Here is a 23,332-nt window from a genome sequence, read left to right as displayed (position 1 = left end):
TAGATCAACACGGAGATTTAGGCTATTGTTCCTTGGGAATGAGAGAAAAGATATTCTTACTAGAAGATTGAACTGTGTTCTATTAGGTCAATGAAAGAGGCATAATCTAATCCAAGTTGGCTAATAGAAGTCATGCACCTGATTGGGTATTGTTGATACAGGAAGTAAAAGCAATTGGGTAATAGAAGCTTAGCGCACAGTTGGATGTTGTCGCTATAGGAAAAATAAGCGATTGGTCAATAAAATTTTGCGCATGATTGGAAGCTGTTTAAAAAGGAAGAATAAGTCGCAAAATTGGATTGGCCAGTAGAAGTCTTGTGCCGGATTGGATGTTGCTGATACAAGGGGAGTAACTGAATGGTCAACATAAGTTCTGTATGTGATTGGAAACTGTTGATTAGGAAGAGTAAGCAATAAGATTAGATTGACTGGGAGTTATGTTTATCGCAGATTATTGGTTGCGCAATACAAGTAGCTGAAATTGCCTCTAACAAAGGAGATATTTTAACTATCAAACAAATAATTTGTTATGATTGATTATTAAGGAAATATGGCCAGGATTAGTGAGTTTAACTGGCAGATGAGCACAATGTTAAATCAATGAATATTGAAATTATGAGATTGTGAAAAGTTTTTAAATATTGAAAATACACTATGTTTTGAATACGAATAATTGGTTATGGTTGGCTTTTATGGAAAAATGGCCAGGTTTAATGAGTCTAACTGGCTGATAAGCTCAATATTAAAGTAATGAATATTGAAGTCATGAGATTGCCAAATGTTTCTAAAAAGTACTGCAAACACATGAAACCTACATTTGTTTAATGAAAACAAAGGGATCAGTTTGAAAAATATGTATAAAGCGTTTTGTTTGTTACTTGTGTGAGGGAACCAGGAAGCTTAGACAATTACAAGATTGACTATGAAGAAGATGGATTGTTTTAATTGGAGCATACAGCTTGCTATTTGATACTAGGAGATTCAACATAGGAAGGAAGAAATATTGCTTCTGATAGGTGGAAAAGTTAAAGCTTGAAGGTTTCTGCAACTAGGATTGGATGGAAAGGAAAGTGGATAAAGAGTACTGTTTTTAACTGTATTTTCCAGTCTTACAGTTGAATTAAACTTTTGGATTGGATTTTTCCAGTCTTTGATTGGTTTACAGTTTATTTTAAAAGAGATCTCAGGGCCATAATCCTTTGGATCTGAAGAAGGCTTTAAGCCGAAAGTGCTTGTCCAGTACCTGAGAATTCGATTGTTGGAATAAAGTTCTACTATTCATTTTATTTGTTCATGTCTGGTGGTTCGCCCATATTTTTATTCAAGTTTTCTGCAGGATGTCAACATCACTTGGGGAGTTGATGGCTCCCATCTTGCAATCGTCTGCGAACTTTGTCAGCCAGAGTCCTCTCTTGTTGGTCTGGACTTCTGAGAAGTAAATACCACACAGGAGAGGACCCAGGACTGATCCCCGTGGGACTCCACTCGTGACTGGTCAGCAGTATGACTTGAGTCAGCTACTTTCACACTATGGGTTCTGTCTGTGAGCTAGTTTGCAACCCACCTAATAATATAGGGGTTGATGCCTAGCTTGGTGAGTTTTTCTATGATTCCTGAGTGGGGAATGGTATCAAAGGCCTTGGCCAGATCAAGGTAGGCTGTATGAACCACCTTCATTCACAGCTGTGCTGACTGACTCATAGAAGTCGACCAAGTTGAGCAGACATGATCTACCCTTCACAAAACCAAACTGTGTGGGATCCAGAGTTTGGAGATTCCCTATATCCTTGTTTATTAGGTCCATGACGATGTGTTCCATAGCTTTGCATATCAGACTTGTCAGGCTAATGGGGCGATAGTTCCTAGGGTCTGTAGTCGTTCTTCCTTTGTGGAGAGGGATGACTGTAGCCGTACGCCATTCGGTAGGGACAAAGCCTGAGGTGAGGCTGTGATTGAACAGGGCACGCAGGTGAGGTGCCAGTTCACTCTGTAGTTCATGTAGGACACAGCCAGGGATATTGTCAGGTCCCATAGAAGCTGTATTCTTTGCCTTGGACAGTGCTGTTTTAACCTGTGCAGCAGTAATACTGGATGTCTGGCAATCTATTGGTATTGTGATTGGCCCTGGGGGGGGGGGGGAGTTGGCACTGAATATGTCGGCCATTATATTGGCAATATCTGTTGGCTCGGTATAGGAGGTACCATTGTGCAGTAGCTCAGAGCAAATCTGGGTATTGCCATGGAGGTTCTTTACATAACTATAGAAGGTGGTTTTCTTTTACAGGCTGCCACAACATGTTTTTGTATTCATCAATATACAAAATTTAACACATTTCCCATAGAAGCTAGATCAACCCAACTACGTCTAACAGTATGTTTTACACAACAGTCATTTTTTGTGTAATCGTAACTGTTGCAATTCAGTTGTATGAATTTAGTTCTTACAGCAGGGATCAAGCATGAGGCGCCCTTTTTCCCAGCAACATCAACGAAGCAAATGAGCTGACAAGTAGAATTATACAAAAACACCAACTCATGTGCATCACAGGGATGGGCTATGTCTTCATAAAAAAAGGATGCAAGGGGCCAACTCTGAGTTTTAAAGTAGCTGAGCTGAAGCATCAAAGTTCATTCAAGCCAAAAATGTACAAACAGCCCATGGCAACAAAAATGCATAAAAATAAAGATAAGAGATTCTCTAAACTTAGAATTCACAGCAATTATGTAGATAACACACCTTACAGCTATCTTCGCATCTACAAGTGCATAACATGTGAAGCCTAATGAATAAAGAGTCTGGCTTTCAGTACAGGAAGGGGCAAGCTGAGCTACCAACTATCATGCTGAGGTGATGAATTCTTTATACAGACATCACGACTCCTCAGTTTAACTTCAAATGACTGTTTAACAATAGAAGATGAAGAAGAGTGTGATACATATGAATGGGAACCCTAAGTCACAGACAATAGCTTAGCATAGTCACAGGAATCTTAACAACAGCATCAGATGAGGTACGAGCAGAATTATTTAGTAAACCAGTTTTTAAACCAAAGAAAAAAACACATTAATAATTACATAGTTCTTGTGTCACCAGTTGCATCTAGGCATAGACAGGTCACCAGAAAGTAGCTAAAATCAAATGGGCAGCTGTATTTATGCAATCACTATTACCATCTAACTTCAAAATACCAGTTTTCTTACAGGTGTACCAGACTGTTTATGAAAAGTCATGTAAAATAAAGCACATAAAACAGATGGCAGGCATTATGGGTGACACTGTGTATTGTTCACACCATACCGTGGCAGTTTTATGCAACTGAGAAATATACTAAAGTGCAGTCATCATAACTCCCCTTATGTCTGCATCAGGCCACATAACAGTATCACTGTGGCTTCCGGGTGCAGTTTATACCACAATTTAAAACGCCAGGTATGCACATTTAGTGTGAAATTCTTCTTCCAGACAACAAATACATAGACATACACACCTTTTCCAGAACATGTTAGAAGAAGTGAGGCCACTGCTGTGTATTTGGGCATACTGACCACCTGTAACGTATAACTTAACAATGTATGATGCACCACAGGAAACCCCTTTCTTCAGCAGTACCACTATAGGTCCATGAATTCATGTTCAGCCTAGCATCAGCATCTGTCATTACTAGTGTCAACTGGCCAAGAACTGTTAGGGAGAAATGATATGACCCTTAGTCATGTGTATAGTACTCTGCACATTTCCAGCGTCTTCTCCCATCAGTATATATTTTCAAGAAATATTTTCCTTTTATGATAACAACATGCTTCCTTGTTTGTTTTGTAGCAACAAAGATGGGTGTTAAATAGGAATTCTACTGGTTACTCCTGTTGTTTTTCATCCACTACCAAAACCACAGATTATGTTAAGGTTTGAATGCACTCCACAAAACGTGTGTGCCTGCCATAAAAGTCAGCAGCCATAGGTCTAAGCTACTGGCCGTCCGGTCTGTAGTTACCCATCCTGGGTTACCTTTGGTTGTTGTGTTGAGCAACAACTGGATGCATAATCTACGACCCTGCCAAACATGAACTGTGAATTGCTACTCAGTGTAGGTTCACTGACCGGACGCAGCTTGGATATGGATGACATGATGCTAAGGTGGAGGATGAAGATCCAGTGTTTCCAGGAGACAAGATGGAAGGGCAGAGCAACCAAGGCACTTGGCTTGGGATCCGCAGTCTACCACTCTGGAGGAGGACAGGCTAGAAATAGTCTGTGAATTGTGGTGAGAGAAGGCACTGAGGGATACTGTCAGAATTAGTGACAGACTTATGGCAATCAGACTACAGAGTAATGATAGTGCAGTATTCATAATCTCAGACTATGCCCCACTGCAGGGTTATGATAGTGGGAGTGCATTTTTGTACTGTTCTCTGTATGTTTCCTACACCTGTGTGTGAAGGCTGTTTTGTCCCTTTTGTCTTTCAGCACAGGCTGAGCAAGATGCTAATAGTGTTGGCTGACATAGGAGATGGGTGAGACTTTTGGCACAGTAAAGTTAGTTTGCATATTATCTATTTAGTTGTACTAGACTTCTTGTAGAATGTCTTCACTTATGTCACCCTTCTTATGGTGTCTCCTTATTGCAGGTCATGATGATGACAATAAACGACAGACATGATTGTGGACAGGGGGTGAGAGAGCTGGAATTACCTTTTCTAGTGGAATATGACTTTTTCCCAGGCAGGTAGCCTATCTCAGTTGCCTAGTGCGTCCCAGCCATCAGTGCAGTAGCAGGTGCAGGAGGCCTCTGAGATAACTGCTTCCATGTTCTTCCTGCAGCACACCGCAGATGCATTCAGATGACAGTCCCCTCCCATTTGATCACCACAGGATGGTGTGGTCCCTGCTACCAGTCACCGTGACTCATCTCACCATATGATGCCTTATATTTGTTTATCAGCAACCAGCATGATGTCTGCACTGTAACTTGCCTTTTTCTAAGTGTAACCCATCCTACTGTCTCACAACCCACCCCTTGTGTGCTATCCATGCCATCTCAGAAGCACAGCTAGGATGGGAAAAAAGTGGCAGTCTCCCTGGGCACACGTTGTTAAGGGGCTTGATTTTCAATTGATGATGGGAATTTATTACAATACTAGCATTCAGAAATGAGGGATGGGAGGGTGGCCTAATGGTTAAGGTGTTTACCTTACAAACACAAGGTGCAGGGTTTGAGTCTCACAAGGGATAATTGGCTAGGCTTAAAATGGCTCACAAGGGCAGTTAGCTTAGTACTAACCTATGAACCTAATTCCAGTATGGTTATTGGTGTTGGGACTGAAGCTCTTGGGTAGTATGGTAAAACATCCATTCCCCAATTTGCTTTTCTGCTTTAAAATGCGTCAGTGTAGCAAACCACTTGCTACAGGTAATACAAAAATATATTTACATGTGTACCTTTGCAGTTGTATTGTCTGTAGCATTGACTGCACTATTTTTTTTTATTGTATCTGCTTTATTTTCTGAAAAAAGCAAAAAATATATATACTTGTTTTCCCACCTTTCTAAGCTAGTATAGTCCAGTTTTCAGGTTAGTGCTGACTTCAGGGCTGTATTACAAGGTGTTCATCGTGTTACACTGCTGCAGTCATTACACTTGGGTTATCCTGCCGTCAGGTGGTCCCGCAGTCGGCCAGAGCTCCAAAGTCTTGGTCCGGCATCGATTGCTGTCGCCTCCTCCCTGACGTCAGTGTGGCAGGGGTATATAAGATGTAGCCGACGCCATTTTCTTCAGTATTTCTTGCCGCGCGGTGCCCGAAGCAAAAGCAGTTTGCAAGTACCGGTGGGCCGTCTCCTGAGATTTTCATTCCGAATCCAGAACCGAAGTCTTCTACAAAGCTAAGTACCCCGTTGGGGAAATGTTTTCTTGCCTCAGACCGATGTTAGTAAAAGTTAATAACTGTATTTCTTGTGGGAAGCAAATACCTCCTAGGGATTTCCATTCCTATTGTATCCCATGCGTAGGCCCTGACCACGACGTTTTTGGTTGTCGGTTTTGTGCTAGGTTTAACAAGCGCACTATTAAACGTCGGTTTGATTTTGCCCGACATTATTTTGGTAGAAAATTCAATTATACCATGCCTTGAGAACTTCCAATGACCGGAATACACACAAAGCGCAAAGACAAGGATAGGCATCCGAGGCCCAAAACTGACGACGAAGCCTCTTCTAGGCCAGTCACCGATTCTCCGGTTTTCAGCGAGGCGCCTTTGCAGCCCCTGACGACCGCTTCTGTAGAACCACAAGCCGCCTCTGACTCCCACGTGGAGATGGCTGGGCCTTCGGATGCACAAGCTCTTCAGCCTACCGAGACTAACCTTTCAGAGGGATCCGGAGTAGCTGAGCAACCCACAGCTACAGAGGGTGTCTTCAAACCTACTCAGTTAAGCATTAAACGCTCAGCTAAGTCTAAGCCTCCTTTAAAGTCAAAAAAACAAATTCAGGATTCTCCAGGACAGGCCTCCATGCCTAAGAAACAAATGCTCAAAATGGCCGAAGACGTAATTACTCTTATCAGGGGGTCCCATCCCCCTCCTGATAAAAGGCCTAGACAGGATGCAGACTGACTCATCCGACCAGGTGTCCATCTCTTCTGATTCATCCTCAGACTTAGGATACTCTTTATCCCCTTATGAGGATTCTGATGCTGAGGAATCAATTCCATCAGCCTCACCGCCTGAGGACTACTCCTTTGGGGAAACCCTACATACCATGAGGGAGCATTTCCACTGGGAAGGCCAGGATAACTCAGAATCCAAGAAAAGGCTCACAGACTTCCTTTTATTACCTCAACACAGACCCCTTGCTATTCCGCCAGTGTTAGATATTGTCGATGATGTGTATACTGAATCCAGCTTAAATCCTGATTCCTTACCTCCAGCCCCTGTTAAACCTAACAGATACTACAGAGTCCCTGACTCACATAAATTTCTGTATAAAAGCCCTGTTGCTGACCCTGAAACTATTTCTCAGGGACCCAAAGGAGTTAAGGCCTCATCAGCCAAGAATCCAGTTCCCTCTGACAGAGATTCCAGAGCATTAGACAGATGGGGAAAGAAAGTATATACGTCTGCAACTTTAGCAATGAGAGCCTTAAATTGCCAGTTTCACATGCTAAATTATCATCAATTTTTACTGTCTCAACAAAAAATGCTTTCAGAATCGGATCCTCCTAATTTTAAAGAAATCCAGGATTTATTGCATGCAGCTGAACAAGTGGGAAAGCAAACTTTGCAATGTGGTTTTGATTCTCTAGAGGCCTCCTGCAGAGCAGCAGTTACAGGCTCTGTTATTAGAAGACATGCTTGGTTAAAAGAACATACATTACCAGATCATGTTAAAGCAAAATTATTGGATGCACCTTTGCAGCAGGATGTGTTATTTGGAGTTAAGGCAGAAGAGGTATTAAAGAAAATGGAGGACAAGGCAAAATCTATGCAAACGGTGAAGGATTTCTTACAGGTTCAGCCTCCTGGATTTAGCAGAAACTGGCCAACTAAGAATTGGTCCTTTCCAATTACAGACAGACCTCAAAGGGGAAGATACAGACGTCCAAGAGGTAGAGGTCAAACACAAGGTCCTTACAGGCCTCGACAATGGGTTGCATCAGGCCAGAAAGAAGGGAAGACAGGCCACAACCATATAAAAAGCAGCTCCAGTGACTTCCCATTACAGCTGCCAAACAAATCTGTCGTGGCAGCCCCCTTCAGAGAAAACTGGCACTCTTCTGCCACAATTGGCAAATGATCACCAAAGACAAATGGGTTCTCAACATTGTATTTCAAGGTTACAGGTTCCACTTTCTCACACTGCCAAGGTTAAAAGGAATGCCAAATCTGCCACCAAATCAATAGGCAGAGGCTCAAAAACAAATTACAGCACTCATGGATATGAGAGCTATTCAAAAGGTACCATCACAGGAGCAAGGACAAGGATTTTACTCAAGACTCTTTCTGGTACCCAGAAAGGACAAAGCCTGGAGGCCCATTCTGGATCTTTCATCTCTAAACACTTACCTGGATGCTCCGAAATTCAAAATGTTGACATTACAGCAGCTTCTTCCCATGCTGGGCAAGAAAGCTTGGCTCGTGACTTTGGACCTCAAAGAGGCATACCTGCATGTCCTTATCAGACAAAACTGCAGAAGATACCTCAGATTCATAGTTTGTTCAATGCACTACCAATTCTCTGCACTGCCCTTTGGCTTATCTACTGCACCCAGGGTCTTCACAAAGTGCCTGGCACCAGTAATTGCATTTTGCAGACAGAAAGGAATTCAATTTATCCGTACCTGGACGACTGCCTGATTCAAGCAGAGAGCAAGGACACTCTTCTAAAGCATCTGGCGTTTTTTAAAAAGTTAAGTTGCCTGGGGTACACAGTAAACGAAATGAAATCAAAACTAGTGCCCTCACAAGAGATTATATTCCTGGGTGCCAGCTTGAACACAACGGCCCAGATGGCTTATCTCATGCCAGACAAACAAGCACAACTGACTCAATACTTTCAATTGATGGCAACAAAGACCCAGCTCCCTGCAAGAAAAATTCTGCAGGCCTTGGGTTACATGGCATCCTGCATACTAATAATTCCATATGCCAGACTGCATATGAGGAAACTACAATGGTACCTAAAGAGTGTATGGTCTCAACACTGTCAAAGTTTGGAAACAGTTATACCACTAATTCCTTGCCTACAACAGGAGTTTCAATGGTGGGCACAAGCTTGTCACCTGAACAAGGGACAGCCTTTCACTCAACCCACAGCCAGGCAAACACTGACAAGAGATGCATCTGATTATGCCTGGGGAGCACACATGGCAGGAAAATGTATCCAGGGCGAGTGGCCCACAGAGCAAAAACATGTCCACATCAATCAAAAAGAGATGCTAGCTGTACAAAATGCTATTATAGCTTTCAAGGACCTACTGCATCCAGGGCAATTACTATTAAAGACAGACAACACCACAGTTATGTGGTACATAAACAAGCAAGGGGGCACACACTCCTACCGCCTCTGCAGACAAGCCATGACCTTGTAGAGCACTGCTCTAAACTACCAAGTTCATCTGCAAACACAATTCCTGCCAGCAGCGAAAAACACACTGGCAGACGACCTAAGCAGAAACATTATGGACCCACACAAATGGAAACTGAACCCACAAATATTCAGAATGATAACACAAAAATGGTGGAGCCTGGACATAGATCTGTTTGCTACCCGAAAGAACTGTCAATTACAGAAATTCTGTACAAGGAGCTACCATCCACAAGCATGGAAAGTGGATGCCCTCTCATTCAGCTGAAAAAAGCTATAAGTATACGCTTTCCCCCCTTTACCTCTCCTTCCAAAGGTGCTCATAAAAGCCAGGCAGGAAGAGCCAAAAATGATATTGATTGCACCAGACTGGCCACACCAGCACTGGTACCCAATCTTAAAGAACTTGACACAAGAACCACCCTGAATTTTACCACAAATTCCACAGTTGCTGACTCAGCACAACAATCAGATACTTCACAGCCAGTTAAAGACCTTAAATCTAGCTGCATGGAAAATTCCTTAGTCAAGCAAGCAGTTCCTCTCTCCAAAGCTGTTATGGATGTCATTCTGGAGGCCAGAAGGGCCTAGCACCAGGAAAGCATACTCGGACAAATGGAAGAGATTCTGTGCCTGGAACCAAGCGCACAGCCTTGACCCTGTTGTCCCAAACATTCCTCAGATACTGCAATACTTAACTGAGATGCTGGACAAGGGCCTCTCTTTTTCATCCATCAAGATCCATGCCTCAGCTATTTCTGCTCATTACAACACGGATCCACCAATTTTTTCTAATCCTTTGCTCAAACAATACCTCAGAGGGGCTAAAAACATAAGATCGTCCCGTAGAGCACCAACACCTACTTGGGACCTGAATTTTGTTTTGGAAAAATTAATTTTACCTCCTTTTGAGCCAGCTAATACAACAGAATTAAAATACATCTCTTGAAAAACTGCTCTGCTACTGGCAATAACATCAGCACGAAGAGTTTCAGAATTACAGGCACTAATGGCAGTGGAACCTTTCCTCATCTTCCATCAGGACAGGGTGTCTTTAAGAACCAACCCTACGTTTATGCCAAAGGTAGTATCAAGTGTGGCTCTAAACCAAACTATTCACTTGCCAACTTTTTATCCAAAACCACAGAACAAAGGGGAGAGACTACTACATTCTTTGGACATTCGCAGACTGTTATGCTTCTACTTGGACAAAACCAAAGCTTTCAGAAAATCTGAGCAATTGTTGGTAGCATACGCTGCAGGAGCACAGGGAAAAGCCATTTCAAAGCAGACTATTTCAAAATGGATAGGACACTGTATTCGTTTCTGCTATACCCACCATGGGAAACCTGTACCTAGCAGCATTAGATCTCACTCCACCAGGGCAACAGCCACTTCAACTGCCTACCTCAGAGGAGTACCTACCAAGGATATTTTGGAAGCAGCAACATGGAGTTCTGTGCATACCTTCACCAAACATTACCATTTGCCTTTATACTCCAAATCCAGAGCTAGCTTCGCCACTGCTGTACTGCAGGACCTTATAGCCACCTCTAATGCCTTATAGATCCAGCCTCCCTACCTCAGCTTTGGGATTCCACCCAAGTGTAATGTCTGCAGCAGTGTAACACGATGAACATAGTACAGTTTTGTACCTGCCATAAATGTAGATGTTAGAGTGTAAACACTGCTGCAGTCCAGGTTACCCTCCCTCCTTCCCCTCTTACTTCCTGGTATTTACCCAGGGCATATACCCTTTATTGCCTCTGGGGAGTATTTGCTGGTAACTAAAAATGGTTGTTTGCTTTTCTTTTGTATGTTTTGTACTAGCAGTTTGTATTGCCTACCTATTTGGGGGCACCTGACATCTGGAGCAAGAAAAACTGAAGAAAATGGCGTCGGCTGCATCTTGTATACCCCTGTCGCACTGACGTCAGGGAGGAGGCGACAGCAATGATGCCGGACCAAGACTTTGGAACTCTGGCCGACTGCGGGACTGCCTGACTGCAGGATAACCCAAGTGTAATGACTGCAGCAGTGTTTACACTCGAACATCTACATTTATGGTAGGTACAAAACTGTACTTTCCTCCATGTTCTTCTTTGTTTACTGATGTACTGTGCATGCGTAAAGGGCTTCCCACCCCACATTTGCACAGTGCATCAGCACAGTGCTGGAGGAGGAGGAGACCATCTTTGTTGCTGTTTTTCTAATTTTTTTTTTTTTTTTTTTTTTTTTCTTAACTGCCAGAATTTTCTGAGGGACAGTGCAGAAATGCAAGGAAGATTAGGTATGCTTCTAAATCCTTCAGTTTTGCAGAACGTCCCCATTTTCTTTGTATTTTGCACTTTCCATCAGCATACTCCAATAGAAAGTCTGGCATCTCAATGGTACTTAAGCGACTAGACTTTTTTCTTTTGGTACATGCTGGATTTACAGTGGGCATGCTTATTGGGCTGTCCAGTCAAAGTGCTTATTTTTGAATAGTAAAGAGCCATTATTACATAATTTCCAGTAACTTGCAACCTGTTGAGCATTATTGTACTTAAAGAATGAGCTGTCTGTTTATTTTTTTAATGCTAAATAGTTCCACTGTCAAATTTTTCAAACTTGCTGTAGCCTATGCAATTTTTATTAGAGGAAGTATTTTATATCCAAAATATACATTATTTAAATTATGTCCACACACACACACACACCGTGACTCAGGCACATCAGTTACAGCCACTTTAACAAATACCCCCTTAGATGTCTCGTTGGCAAAATAATGGAAAAAAAGAAATTATAGAATGCAAGACATTGCAGTTGTTCCCCCTGTGCCTCTTACTGTCCTTGATTTTGCCACATAATGCTGCTCTCTCTACATAGAATGATACAGAGAGTGATTGATGTGGTAGTAAGTCACTGAAAGCTGAAGTTAGTCAGTAGTGCCAGAAATTGGAGTTTACTTTGTACTCTGCAGGGAGGCTTGCTGTGATGGACTGTTTACTATGTGCTTCTCTCTCTCTCCCCCACCTCCCCTTATGCTGTTTCTCACATGTGCACAGACCCACCCACAATCACATTTTTTATGTATTTTACCTTTTTACCCTCTAATTTTACGCTTGTTTAAAAAAAAAAAAAAAAAAAAAAATTTTCCTGCCCAAGCTTCACATCATCTTTTACTATATGCATATGAAAGCATAAAGCATTTGTTACTTTGAAGTGGCTGACTTGTTTTTCTGCAGACATTACCTATATGCCCCCCCCCCCCCCTTTTGCTGGAAAACATTCATTCTCAACTCTGGGTGAAGATGTACAGGCTACCCATTCACTAGAGGTATTTAATTAAAGCTTGCCTACATATAACTCAGGCAGAAGGTAATCATAGTGGGAAATGAAAAGTGAGGAGGGGAGTTGGGGCGAGAGAGAGAAAGAGAGCGATTAGGATTTCTGATGCATGTTCTTAAGTAGACAACAGTAACAGCCGTACATAATATTGTATTCATAAAGTAGCAGAAAGTATTCCAGAACTAAACCAACATGGGGATACACAAATAACATTTTACCAATAAGAATATCAGGAAGTAGAGGGATAGAAAGTCTGCTGGAATTTTACTGGAGAAAATTAGCCATGGAACCAAGATATTGGAAGCAAGTAATGCAGAACAAAAAGGTAATAGAGTGGGATGTGGCTAAGCAGGTGACTGGACTGCAGGGTAAAGATCCTTCCCTGTCAGGGATTGACAACACAGTAGACAAAGAGAAGGGGATAGAGGACTGCTGAGCGAAAGGCCTGTTCTTATAAGATTTTTTTTGTTGTTGAATCTAGAGCAGAAGATTATATAAAAAGGCTAATAAGCAGGGGTGTCAAAATTACTGTCCGTTAAAAGATACGATTGTGGAAAAAGAATAGAAGGGCATTTACAGAGGAACAGTGAGAGGAAATATGTAGGGCTCTCAAGTATGCAACAAAGTCTAGAAGGTGTAGGATTTATGCTTAGAAGTGTTTTCATAGGTTTTGATACTTAAATATTTTTTTCTGGTAGTAGCAGGAAATGTGATAAGGAAGAGAGAAAATTGCCATAGGTTCATATTAGGCTGCTGCCCTTTCAGACCAATTTAAGCCTAGCCAAATCCTCTTCAACGGTGAAAATCAAACCCTGTATCTCGCGTGTCTGTGAGGTAAACTTCTTACCATTAAGCCAGTTCCCAGCAGGGAGAGATTATATCACCACAGATGGGACTCAAACCCACAATTCCTGGTTTAGGAGGCCACTGAGGCCTGCCAGTGTCATGTTTTTGTTTGTTTGAAAATGTAATGCATTAGGAGCATTAGCAAATTTTAACATTTCTACAGAGTACTTAAGTGTTTGGGGAGCAAATGGTAGTAGTTAAGGAAAGAAGTATTTTGAGCTGTGATATAGGATCTGAATTGGATAGAGATAAGGCCTTATCAAGTTTAATACTATTGATAGAAAAAAAGGCAATTAATAGAAAATGGAAGTCCAAATCAGAACTATCCATAGCAGGAAGTTTGAATATTATGAATTGGATAAAAGAACTTGAGGTTGAGGGGAAGGAGCAAGTGTTCTATAAAGAAATGAAATTTGTGGGGCAAAAATAGTGCTCAAGAGGTAGAGTTATGTTTGAGGGAAGACAAGAATTGAACAATTATGTCTTGTAGAGTGGATGAAAATTGTGAAAAAAAAATGTAAACTGAAAGGCAATAGCCATGGCAACTGTTATGGTTTGTTTTCTATTCATGTATGTGAACTAATGAACTATCATATTTCCTCATTTCAAAACTGCAACCTTTCTCTGTGATCACAAATGACTTAATGAATGTACTGTTACTACTGTTCTCATAAAAAAAAAAAAAAAGGGGTAAAGAATTAATGCCTTTCTCAACACGTAGATAGCACTATGTGTTTTTTATTACTTGATCTAGACTAATATGTATGCATTGTTGCTCACTGTCTGTGTCACAGGCATTTATTGTAAATGTTTAATTTTCTATAACCTTACTTTAATCTGTGGAGCTTTTCTCCCCGGGCCTCCACTGAAAATGGAAATTATTCAGCTGGACTAGCCCGGTCAACAAATGTAAAATAAATAAAAATAAATAAATAAATGTAAAATTAAAATGTAACGAGTCAATAAAAATTTAAAAAGAGCAGCTAAGCCACTGCAGTGATGTAGAGGGATAAAGCTGTGACTACAGTCCAGGCAACTCTGGTTTGATTAGCAGCTTGGACAGCTGACGTATCAGCAGGGCGTGAGGGTGCTTGTCCATAATGCTCCCAAAGGGGAGGTGTGTTCCAGAGAGGGGAGTTGCCTTTTGGACACTGTTGATGAGCATAGAGTTTGGAAAAAAGGAGTGGATAGGGAATCTAAGCCCACCAACCTTCTGGACAGAAACGCATACTACTGAGCCCCCAGAATGCTTTTAAGATCCACAACTGGCTCTAGTAGTACTGGAGTTTGTTAATGGGGGTGGGGACATAGCTGGTATACCTGATACGTATGTGGGGCACTGGGCGCGGGACTGGTAGGATGAGGTCACAGTCACAGTAGTTAACCACCAAGCCATCACACCAAAAAATGCAGCTAAATCAATCCAGATTTTTATCTTGTAGTAACATGAAAACAATGCATTGCCTGCTATAAGGTAAACAAAAAAAAAAAAAAAAGAGAAAACCTGACCTTTTTAGGTGAAACATGTACATTTGTTACTGTTCTTTGAGGACAGAAAAGGTAGGTAGGCTTACACCGCTATCTTAAGGATTATTTGTGTTAAATGCGTATTGTTTTTGTCCAACTTTCGGTGGCAGACTCTGTGGAAAATGTTGTTGCAAGGTACCTAAACAGTTTTACTAGCAAACAAAAAAGTTGTAAAGAGAATCTCTGCATGTTGGTTATTTTTATAGTTATATGAGTTTGTATTTTTTAGCCTGATTCCCCAGAATATAAAGCTGCTGTAAGACTGTGGGATTTGTATCTGAGAACACGTAACCAGTTCATTCAGAGAGGGGACGGTGAGGAAGATGAAGATGAGGACAATGGAGAGGAGAGTCTCAGAACCACCTCCACCCCAGAGGAAGATGTAAGTGAATATATTTTTATTCTGTGTAACAGTGGAATGAAAATCAGCTTGATATGAAATATTCAGTTTAGTCATAAGTGATAACTAGGAAAATGATTTCAGTTGTTGAGTGAAATGAATTATGAATGCTCATTGTCTGGTGTGTGACCACAGCTAAGCTTACTGCATAACCATTTTTTAATCTTGCTTTCTCAACTTCCACTTTAATAACCAGAAGCGCAAGCACACTAGGTTGAGGGGGTTACTAGGCTTTCCCCATATAAAATGCCCTCCAGTACCCTCCCTGTAGCTTTTTTTTTTTTTTGGAGATATGAAGTATTAGTCCATGTGCATTTCAACCATTTCATTGTACAGAGAAGAAAGTAAGCACCTTTGACAATGGACATGGTTTGTTTTTTTAGTGCAGAACTAAGGACAGTGTTGGATAACTGTCCCTTTCTTGCATTTGTGTAATGATAAAACAGCTTTTTTGCCCCCCCCCCAATACTCAAAAGGAGTTGCTCTAACTTTGAGTCATCTGTTTTAAATCCACACATGAACTTTATGACTTCATGAAGCTTAATGTCCAAGCAAGCTTCACTGGTAGCTCCTTTCTGGCACCTGCTTGTAGTGGTCTTACACTTGGAACTCTCCACCTCTGCTCTCACACTTGCTAGCAGTAGTAGGAGGGCCCATGAGCCCATGAAAATTTTATGATTTAAAACCATTGACCAGATGACACTTTTTCCTGATTCCCTTGTGTTTGTGTTTTTGCAAGTTATACTAGTGATAAATATCACAGTCCCTTTTGTTTTAGTAATTTTTGTTACTTGTATGTTTTTTCTTTTTGTCCAGAATTTGCAAAACTTAACTTATTCTTGTTGACAATTGTGTCTTCATAGGTAAGTACTAAGCAATCTGTCTGCAGACAATTTCGAACATAGTCAAACAAAAAATGCTCCAAATTCCCCTGTAGCCTCAAGGAGGACAAAACAAGATGTACTGGGAGAGAATTATCAAATTATCTAGGATTTCTTTGAAACTGGCTAGGGTGATACTCTGCTTAATATGTAGTGGAAGTTTGTTTCAGAGGTGAGGGATACATTGGAGTATGAATAGATCAAGACAAAGTGTTTTATTTGTCTGGTGGTGAATGTTTTGTTTCTTTAACAGAGTATTTGATGTACCATTAGTTCTGTGAAGGGATAGGAGATTGAAAGGCTAGATGCAGATCTCTATTAAGGAGTCTGCATGGGACTGGTTACAGAGAAAGGGCTGCCCATGTCTTCTGACAACTTATAGGCCACTGATATTTTTTGTTATGAATCTCTTAGGTGTGTCAAATTGTGTGACATGTTTAGATAAATACATGCTAAAAGTTGCATTGTATTCAATAGACACCTTGGATGTAGTGGAGAGGGCTTTGGAAATTAAATGGGCAGGATAAAAGGCTTTCCAAACTTCTCTGGAAACATGATGATCAAGTGATAAGTAATAATTTCAAAAGTATCCAGATCCCAAACAGCAGTGTCTGATTGTAGGGTTGCAACTCCTGTATGGTAAGTGAAGTTGTTTTGTTTACCAAAATGAACCATGCTTCTTTCTTTTTTTTTTTTTTTACATATAATTTGAGGCCGTTGTCCGTGCACCAGTGGTCTAAACATTGTTGCAGCAGTTGTCTGTTGAAGGTCGAATAACAGCACCCATTTTACAGTAATTTGCAAACTTAGTTAACCATGGGCCAGAAGGTCTGAGAATTGTATGCCAGATAGGAGAGGACCCAAAACTGAGTCTTCAGCTTATTGGTCTCTGTTTACTTTATGAAGTGTTTGGGGAAAAAACAAAGAGCTGTAACTGTTTTGGATGAGTTCCCAACTTAAATCTGTTAGTAAGTCTGCGTTTGCTAGGCAGTTTACCCATGACAGTTACTCTTCTTCTTGTTTCCTGTAAGAACAGACTGTTAACTGTTACAGTTGTGCTAAAGTTAATAGCATAGAAAGTTAGGATGAGGAAAACTTAAACTTCTGTGTATTGCTGAGGCTACATTAAATGTATTAAAGGCTTGGCCTTGTGGTTTAAGACTTACCATGGTTGTCTGACTAAAAGGGAAATGCTGTGTTTTCAGACACTTATTGTAAGGGATTTGCACAATCTTATTACTTATTCCTTTTCACCATCGTGTCTTAGCAGTTATTCAGAAAGTTTTCTGTCTGGCTCATCTAATTTCCGAAGACATCTCCTCTACTTCCAAGTCTTAATTCCTGTTTACACATCTGTTGTCAGACCCATCATTGATTACAATGCCCCTTTTGGCACTCATTTGTCTGAACATATCATTCAACTTGAAAGACCTCAGAGGTTCCAGTCTAAAGGGATCACTGGCATCAAGACCATCAGTCATCCGTGCAGACTGGCAGTGCTACCTCCCCACCTCTGCTCACGCTGTTACTGATCCTGTATGGTATTCTATCTGTAACCTTTCGAACCATGAAAGGCCTGACCCTCCATGACTGCCTGTTCTTTTGCAGAACAAATGGTTCTTTAAATACATGGTTAAAGGGCCTGAATGTATATCAGCAAAGTAACAAGACAAATTGGCACGATAGATTTATATTCCAACATATTCCCTACCTCTGGCACAAACTTCCAAGGACATGTCAAGAAGAGTAGAAGCCTTGCCTTCTTCAAGGTAAAGCTAGATAACTGGTTGGAAGGCCTCATTCTTCCCCATCTCTCTTGCATTGCTATTCTTTGAAGCTTGAGGAAAGAACTGAATACAAGTCTAGCCAATAAAACCAAATGTTCTCTTGTGACTGATTCTTAGGTTCACAGGTCCATAGACTAAGCAAAGACATGAAAATCTTGAGAAATTGCATTTCTTAACAGCTTTATCTTTGGCTGTTGAAATTGCATGCACAACAACAAAAAATAAAATGTGAAAGAAGAGGATGAAGCAATTGATCTGAAGTAGGATATTCATTTGTCTGCAACCTGTGGGGTTATGGATCCGATATCGGATCCGAACCGGCATGGTTTTCCAGCTATGGATCCAAGCTCTCAGCTCCTCCCCTCACCCATAATGCCCTGCTCTACCCTCATGACCCCAGATCTCGTTTGCCGCGCTGGTGACTGGATTTGGGTACATAGCTCTCAGCTAAGTGGTATTTTATTACTTGTAAAATCAAAAAATCTTTGGTTTTTTGAGTGAATCTGTGTGAAAGTTTAGGTTTCCCTTTCTGAAAAGTTTATTTTGAGTTTATTTTGAGTTAAATTAAGTAATTTTTATTCCCTCCCCTCGCTGTTGCGTAGAGTGTGTGTGTAGGCCTGTGTGTCTTTTTGTTTTAAGTTACTTTTAGTAGCTTTGAGTGGTGTATAGATTATGGCTGATCAGCCTAAATCTATTTTTTCAAAATGCTCCGAGTGTGGCCATAAGCTCTCACCGGCTGATGGCCACACTCGGTGTGTTAGTGTCTGGGGTTGAACACCTCACATCTGGTTGTTCCATTTGTGCAGGGTTCAACCCCAGGGCACTGAGGGAGCGGAGGTCCAAGCTGGTCTTGGCGGGTCTTTTACCGCCGGACTCGGCTCCGGCCTCCGCTCCTTCGGGACTACTGTGGCTACAGTTGTTCCCCCTGTGGCACCCCCTCCTGCTCCTGGGACTCAACCTCCCGCTTCTGGAGAGGAGAGGGATGCTACCAAAAAGGACCGGAGGGAGAAGCACCACAAGCGGCGGGCCGAGACCTCTGTTTTGGCCCGCCAGCCAAGCGGCTTCTCCCCGGCTCCGTTGTCGGTTCGGTCTCCTCCTTCTCGGCTCCGGTCCCTGTGTGCTTTTCACGGGTCCTGAGGAGGAGGAGACCCGATCTCCGTCGAGGCTATCGAGGAGGCACTCCAGGCCTACCTCGGTAGCCTCGTCGAGATCTACCCATAGCCTTTCTGATGCTGATCTGGACCGGATGATGAGAAGGTTCATCCAGGCCCAGATGCAGATGGGAGTGCTCTTGCCTCCCCCTCCGGGGAGCTCAACACCCTTTTAAGCCTATTGCTCCTTCTCCGACCCGCTATCCGGGTTCGGAGCAGCTGGAGCCGAGCAGCTTCGGGCGGGGTGGGTCGGCGCCGATAGTACTTGGTACCGGATCCGACCCTGCCCTCGAGTGCGTCGGACCCGACCTCGGAGCCTGGATCCGAGCCGGATCCGGGGATCAGTGCTCCTTCGGCGCCGTCTGTGTCGGGCGTACTGTCGCCGGATCCGAGTGCTTGGCGCCGGCTCCGTCCACTCGGATCCGAGGGGAGCCGATTGTCGGATCCTTTGGTCGAGGTCGGCTCCCCTTGGCTTTTGATGTAGTGGAGAGGGCTCTGTTGAGGGTCTCCGGACCCCGGCACTTGTTTCGGCTCCGTCCGCTCCCTCTGCACTGGGCCAGGCTTCCACCATCCGGCCCCTGGGACAGCCCGTTTCTGTGCCCCAAGTTGCTCCTATGGAGCAAATTGCTGCTTGAGGACTCCTCTGACAGCCCCCAGAGGAGGTCCCTCGCAAGCATACGCAAAAGGAGGCACATTGACTCCCCGAGTCTCTCACAGAAGACACGGACTTGGAGGAAGGGAAGGCTCCCACGGTCACCCCGAGGATGTCTCCTTTGGAGACATCATGGAAATACTCCGTATAAGGGGGGTGGTCTGCCCCAAGTCTTCCTCGGACGAGTCCGTGTTCTTGGAGGCATTTGAAGCGGGCCCGTCTACCTCTTGGGTGTCCCCTGCCGACCCCTGGTGGACCTTATTACCACCAGGGCGTGGAAGGAACCGGACACCGTGGAGCCAATTCCCAAAAGACCGGATAGGATCCTTAGTCCGCCATCCGACCGGGCCCATTGGAGTAAGGGGCCTCCGGTAGATGCCATGTTGACGGCGGTGGCCACAAAGAGGGAACTGGCTCAGGAGAGTCCCTCAGTCCACCCACCGAGCAAGGAGTCTCGGATGATGGACCGCTTGGGGAAGCGGATGTTCAGTTCGGCGACCTTCTCGGTAAGGGCGCTGAACTATTTGGCACATGTTATTCGGATGCAGTGAGATCTTATTAAGGAATACGCTGCATCCCCCCCTGAGTCCATTTCGGAGGAGGACAGAGTTCTGCACTCCACCCGTATGGCCACTCTTAGGTCAGTTACAAATACTTCTATGCGGCTACTCTCCCATGCAACGGAGGGCGCCGCTAGAGCTGCGGGGACAGGACTGGTCACTAGACGTCAGGCCTGGCTCCGTCACTGCGATTTTTCTGAGCCCTTCAAGGCGTCGTTTGCGAACGCCCCCTTTGATGGTTCTGCTCTGTTTGGCAAGACCGTTCGCAGGACGTTGACCCAGAGCGAAAAGGACGGGAAGACGCTGTCTGCCGTCGGAATCCGCTTCTCTGCACCCCAGAGGCCCTATTCTAGGAACCAAAAGGGTCAGAAGAAGATGTGGTTCCGGAAGTCGCAGCAGTCCCAGCCTGCGCCGGACAACCAGTCCTTCCGTGGCAGAGGAGGACAGGGAGGACGCCCCCCTAGAGGCAGAGCGGCTCCCAGAAACTTGGAGTACAGGGAACCTTTCTCTGAACGGCCCGCGCAGCAACCCTGAGGGTTGCCCGACTGCTCTACTCTGGAGGCAGTCGGGGACGTTCGGGCACCTAGCGGCATGGGAGTCCATAACATCGGACCGCTGGGTTCTCCAAATCATATCCAGGGATATCGCATTCCTTTCCTTCACCTTCCAAAGTTGAAGTCCCTCCCAGACGTCCCACCCGGTCAGCGGGAGGCCGCTTTGGCAGAAATTGGCCATCTGCTAAAGAAAAGAGCCATCCAGCCCGTTCCCCCAGACCAGATCGGATCAGGGTTCTACTCCAGGTTCTTTTAGTGCCAAAAAAGACGGGGGAACTAAGACCAATCCTAGACCTCTCTCTCTTGAATCTGGCAGTCCCCAAAGAAAAATTCCGAATGGTCACTCTGCAATCTATTCTCCCCTTCTGGGAGAAAATCACTGGATGTGCTCGATAGATCTCAAGGGCGTACTACCACATCCTGATGGACAGGCGCCCAGGAGGTTTCTCCGCTTCCGGCTGGGAGCCAGTCACTACCAGTTCGGGTCCTTCCCTTTGGTCTCACCACAGCCCCAGGGTGTTCACCAAAGTATTAGCAGTGGTAGCGGCCCACCTGAGGCTTCAGGGGTGCAGGTCTTTCCCTACCTGGACGACTGGCTTCTTACCGCCCCAACAAGGCATCTACTTCTATTGGCGCGAGACTCCTTTCTCCATCTTGCTCCCTTTCTGGGCATCACAATAAATACAAAAAAGTCCAACCTGGCACCCACAGCTCTTAGATTTTATAGGGGCCAGGCTAGACACAAGGAGTTCTGAGCCTTCCTCACTGCGGACAGAGTTCTAAATCTGCAGCTCCAGGTGCGGGCCATTCTCCATTCAAGTTCTGTTCCAGCGGAGTTGGTCCTGAGGGCTCTAGGGTCCATGGCATCGGCTATAGCACTTCTTCCTCTTGCCAGGCTCAATATGCGCATTCTACAGTGGACGCTCTTAGTACAGTGGTCATACCTTGCTCTCCCCATGCATCATCCCATAGCGATCAGCAAGGCTTGCAAGCGGTCCCTCTTGTGGTGGCTCCACTCCCGGATCTCCACAAAGGCCGCCCATTTTGTGCTTCTCCCCCTCTCGCCACGGTGACCACGGACGCCTCCCGCCTCGGGTGGGGGGGGCACTTTGCGGGCCGGACCGTCCAAGGCACGTTGAACGATTCAGAGACCTTACTGCATATCAATGTTCTAGAGATGAGAGCAGTGCTCTTAGCGTTGCTAGCACTTCAGGACTTTCTTCCCTTGGGAACAATTGCGATTCAATCGGACAACATGTCTGTTGTCTGGTACATCAACAAGCAAGGGGAACAAGGTCTTACCCTCTTTGTCGAGAGGCCATGAGAGTTTGGGAATGGGCAATCTCCACCAATCGCTTTCTAATAGCAACGCACATTCCGGGTCGGTCCAACATCCTAGCGGACAAGCTCAGTCGCACCATTCTGACCCCTTACGAGTGGTCTCTCAATTGTCAAGTAGCGGAACGCATATTCGCACGGTGGGGAACCCCTTCATGCGATCTTTTTGCTTCTCCCTCAAACACCAAGTGCGACAGTTTGTTCGCTCTAATACCTGCTCCGGAGGTACCCCAAGAGACGCTCTGGTGCATGCTTGGCCACCCGGTCTTCTGTATGCCTATCCACCCTTGCCTCTGATGCTGCAAGTTCTTCAGAAAGCCTCTCGGGTGGGTTGCAGAATGATTCTCATTGCTCCATTCTGGCCTCGACAGATCTGGTTCCCCTTCCTAAGGTCTCACTCGGTGAATCCTCCTTGGATTCTAGATCCCATCCCGGATCTGATATCCCATCCATCCTGCATTCCTCCTCCGAACCTGGACAACCTGAAGCTGACCGCTTGGCTGCTCCAGTTCCACTCTTGATAAGGACTCCCGGTATTTCTTCACCTGTAAAGGCTATTTTGGTGGCGGCTCATAAACCATCCACTAGAAAGGTTTAGCGAAGCAAATGGAAACGTTTCTCTTTGTGGGCGGAGCGGCAAGGCCTGAATCCCTTCACGGTTCCTCTCCCTTTAGTGCTTGACTTTCTAACCACTCTCTTTAACGATGGTGCCAGCAGTTCCACAGTCAAAGTTCAACTGGCGGCAATTTCTCACTATCACATTGGCCATGACTCTAATCCTCTTATGTCAGCCAAATTGTGTAAAATATTTCTTAAAGGTACTTTTCTTCTCAGGCCCCCTATAAAACAAGCAGTTCCTCCTTGGGACCTTTCTTTGGTCCTACAGGCCTTGACCGCTCCTCCTTCGAGCCAGCGGCTACGGTGGATCTCAAATTCTTGTCCTACAAGACAGCCTTTTTGGTAGCCATTACATCAGCCAAGAGAGTTTCTGAACTTCAAGCTTTATCAGCTAAACCCTCCTTACTTGGTATTTCATCCGGACCGTGTCTCCCTCAGGACCAACCCGTCCTTTCTTCCTAAAATCGCTTCTGAAGCAAACATCAATCAATCCATTAACCTCCCTGTTTTCTTCCCTAAATATGAAAACAAAGGTGAATATAAGCTACATTCACTAGATGTTCACAGGCAACTTAGATTTTATCTAAACAGGACAGCTGGTCATAGGCAATC

General features: G+C 44.0%; 1 protein-coding gene across 13 annotated transcripts in view; it reads left to right on the top strand.

The window, feature by feature from the left end:
- PBRM1 (polybromo 1) overlaps nt 1-23,332 on the top strand; it is a 2,726,611-nt gene that overhangs the window by 381,728 nt on the left and 2,321,551 nt on the right. For all 13 annotated transcript variants that reach the window (XM_044078866.1, XM_044078877.1, XM_044078870.1 and 10 more), the window contains exon 7: nt 15,009-15,161. In XM_044078866.1, coding sequence (XP_043934801.1) covers nt 15,009-15,161 — 153 coding nt within the window. The remainder of the gene's footprint in view (nt 1-15,008; nt 15,162-23,332) is intronic.

Source organism: Protopterus annectens, chromosome 7.part1 (assembly GCF_019279795.1).
Source record: "Protopterus annectens isolate FY-2018-M chromosome 7.part1, PAN1.0, whole genome shotgun sequence".
Classification (NCBI taxonomy): Eukaryota; Metazoa; Chordata; order Ceratodontiformes; family Protopteridae; genus Protopterus; species Protopterus annectens.
The sequence above is the reverse complement of the archived record's forward strand: the minus strand, read 5'-3'. Positions and strand labels throughout refer to the sequence as shown.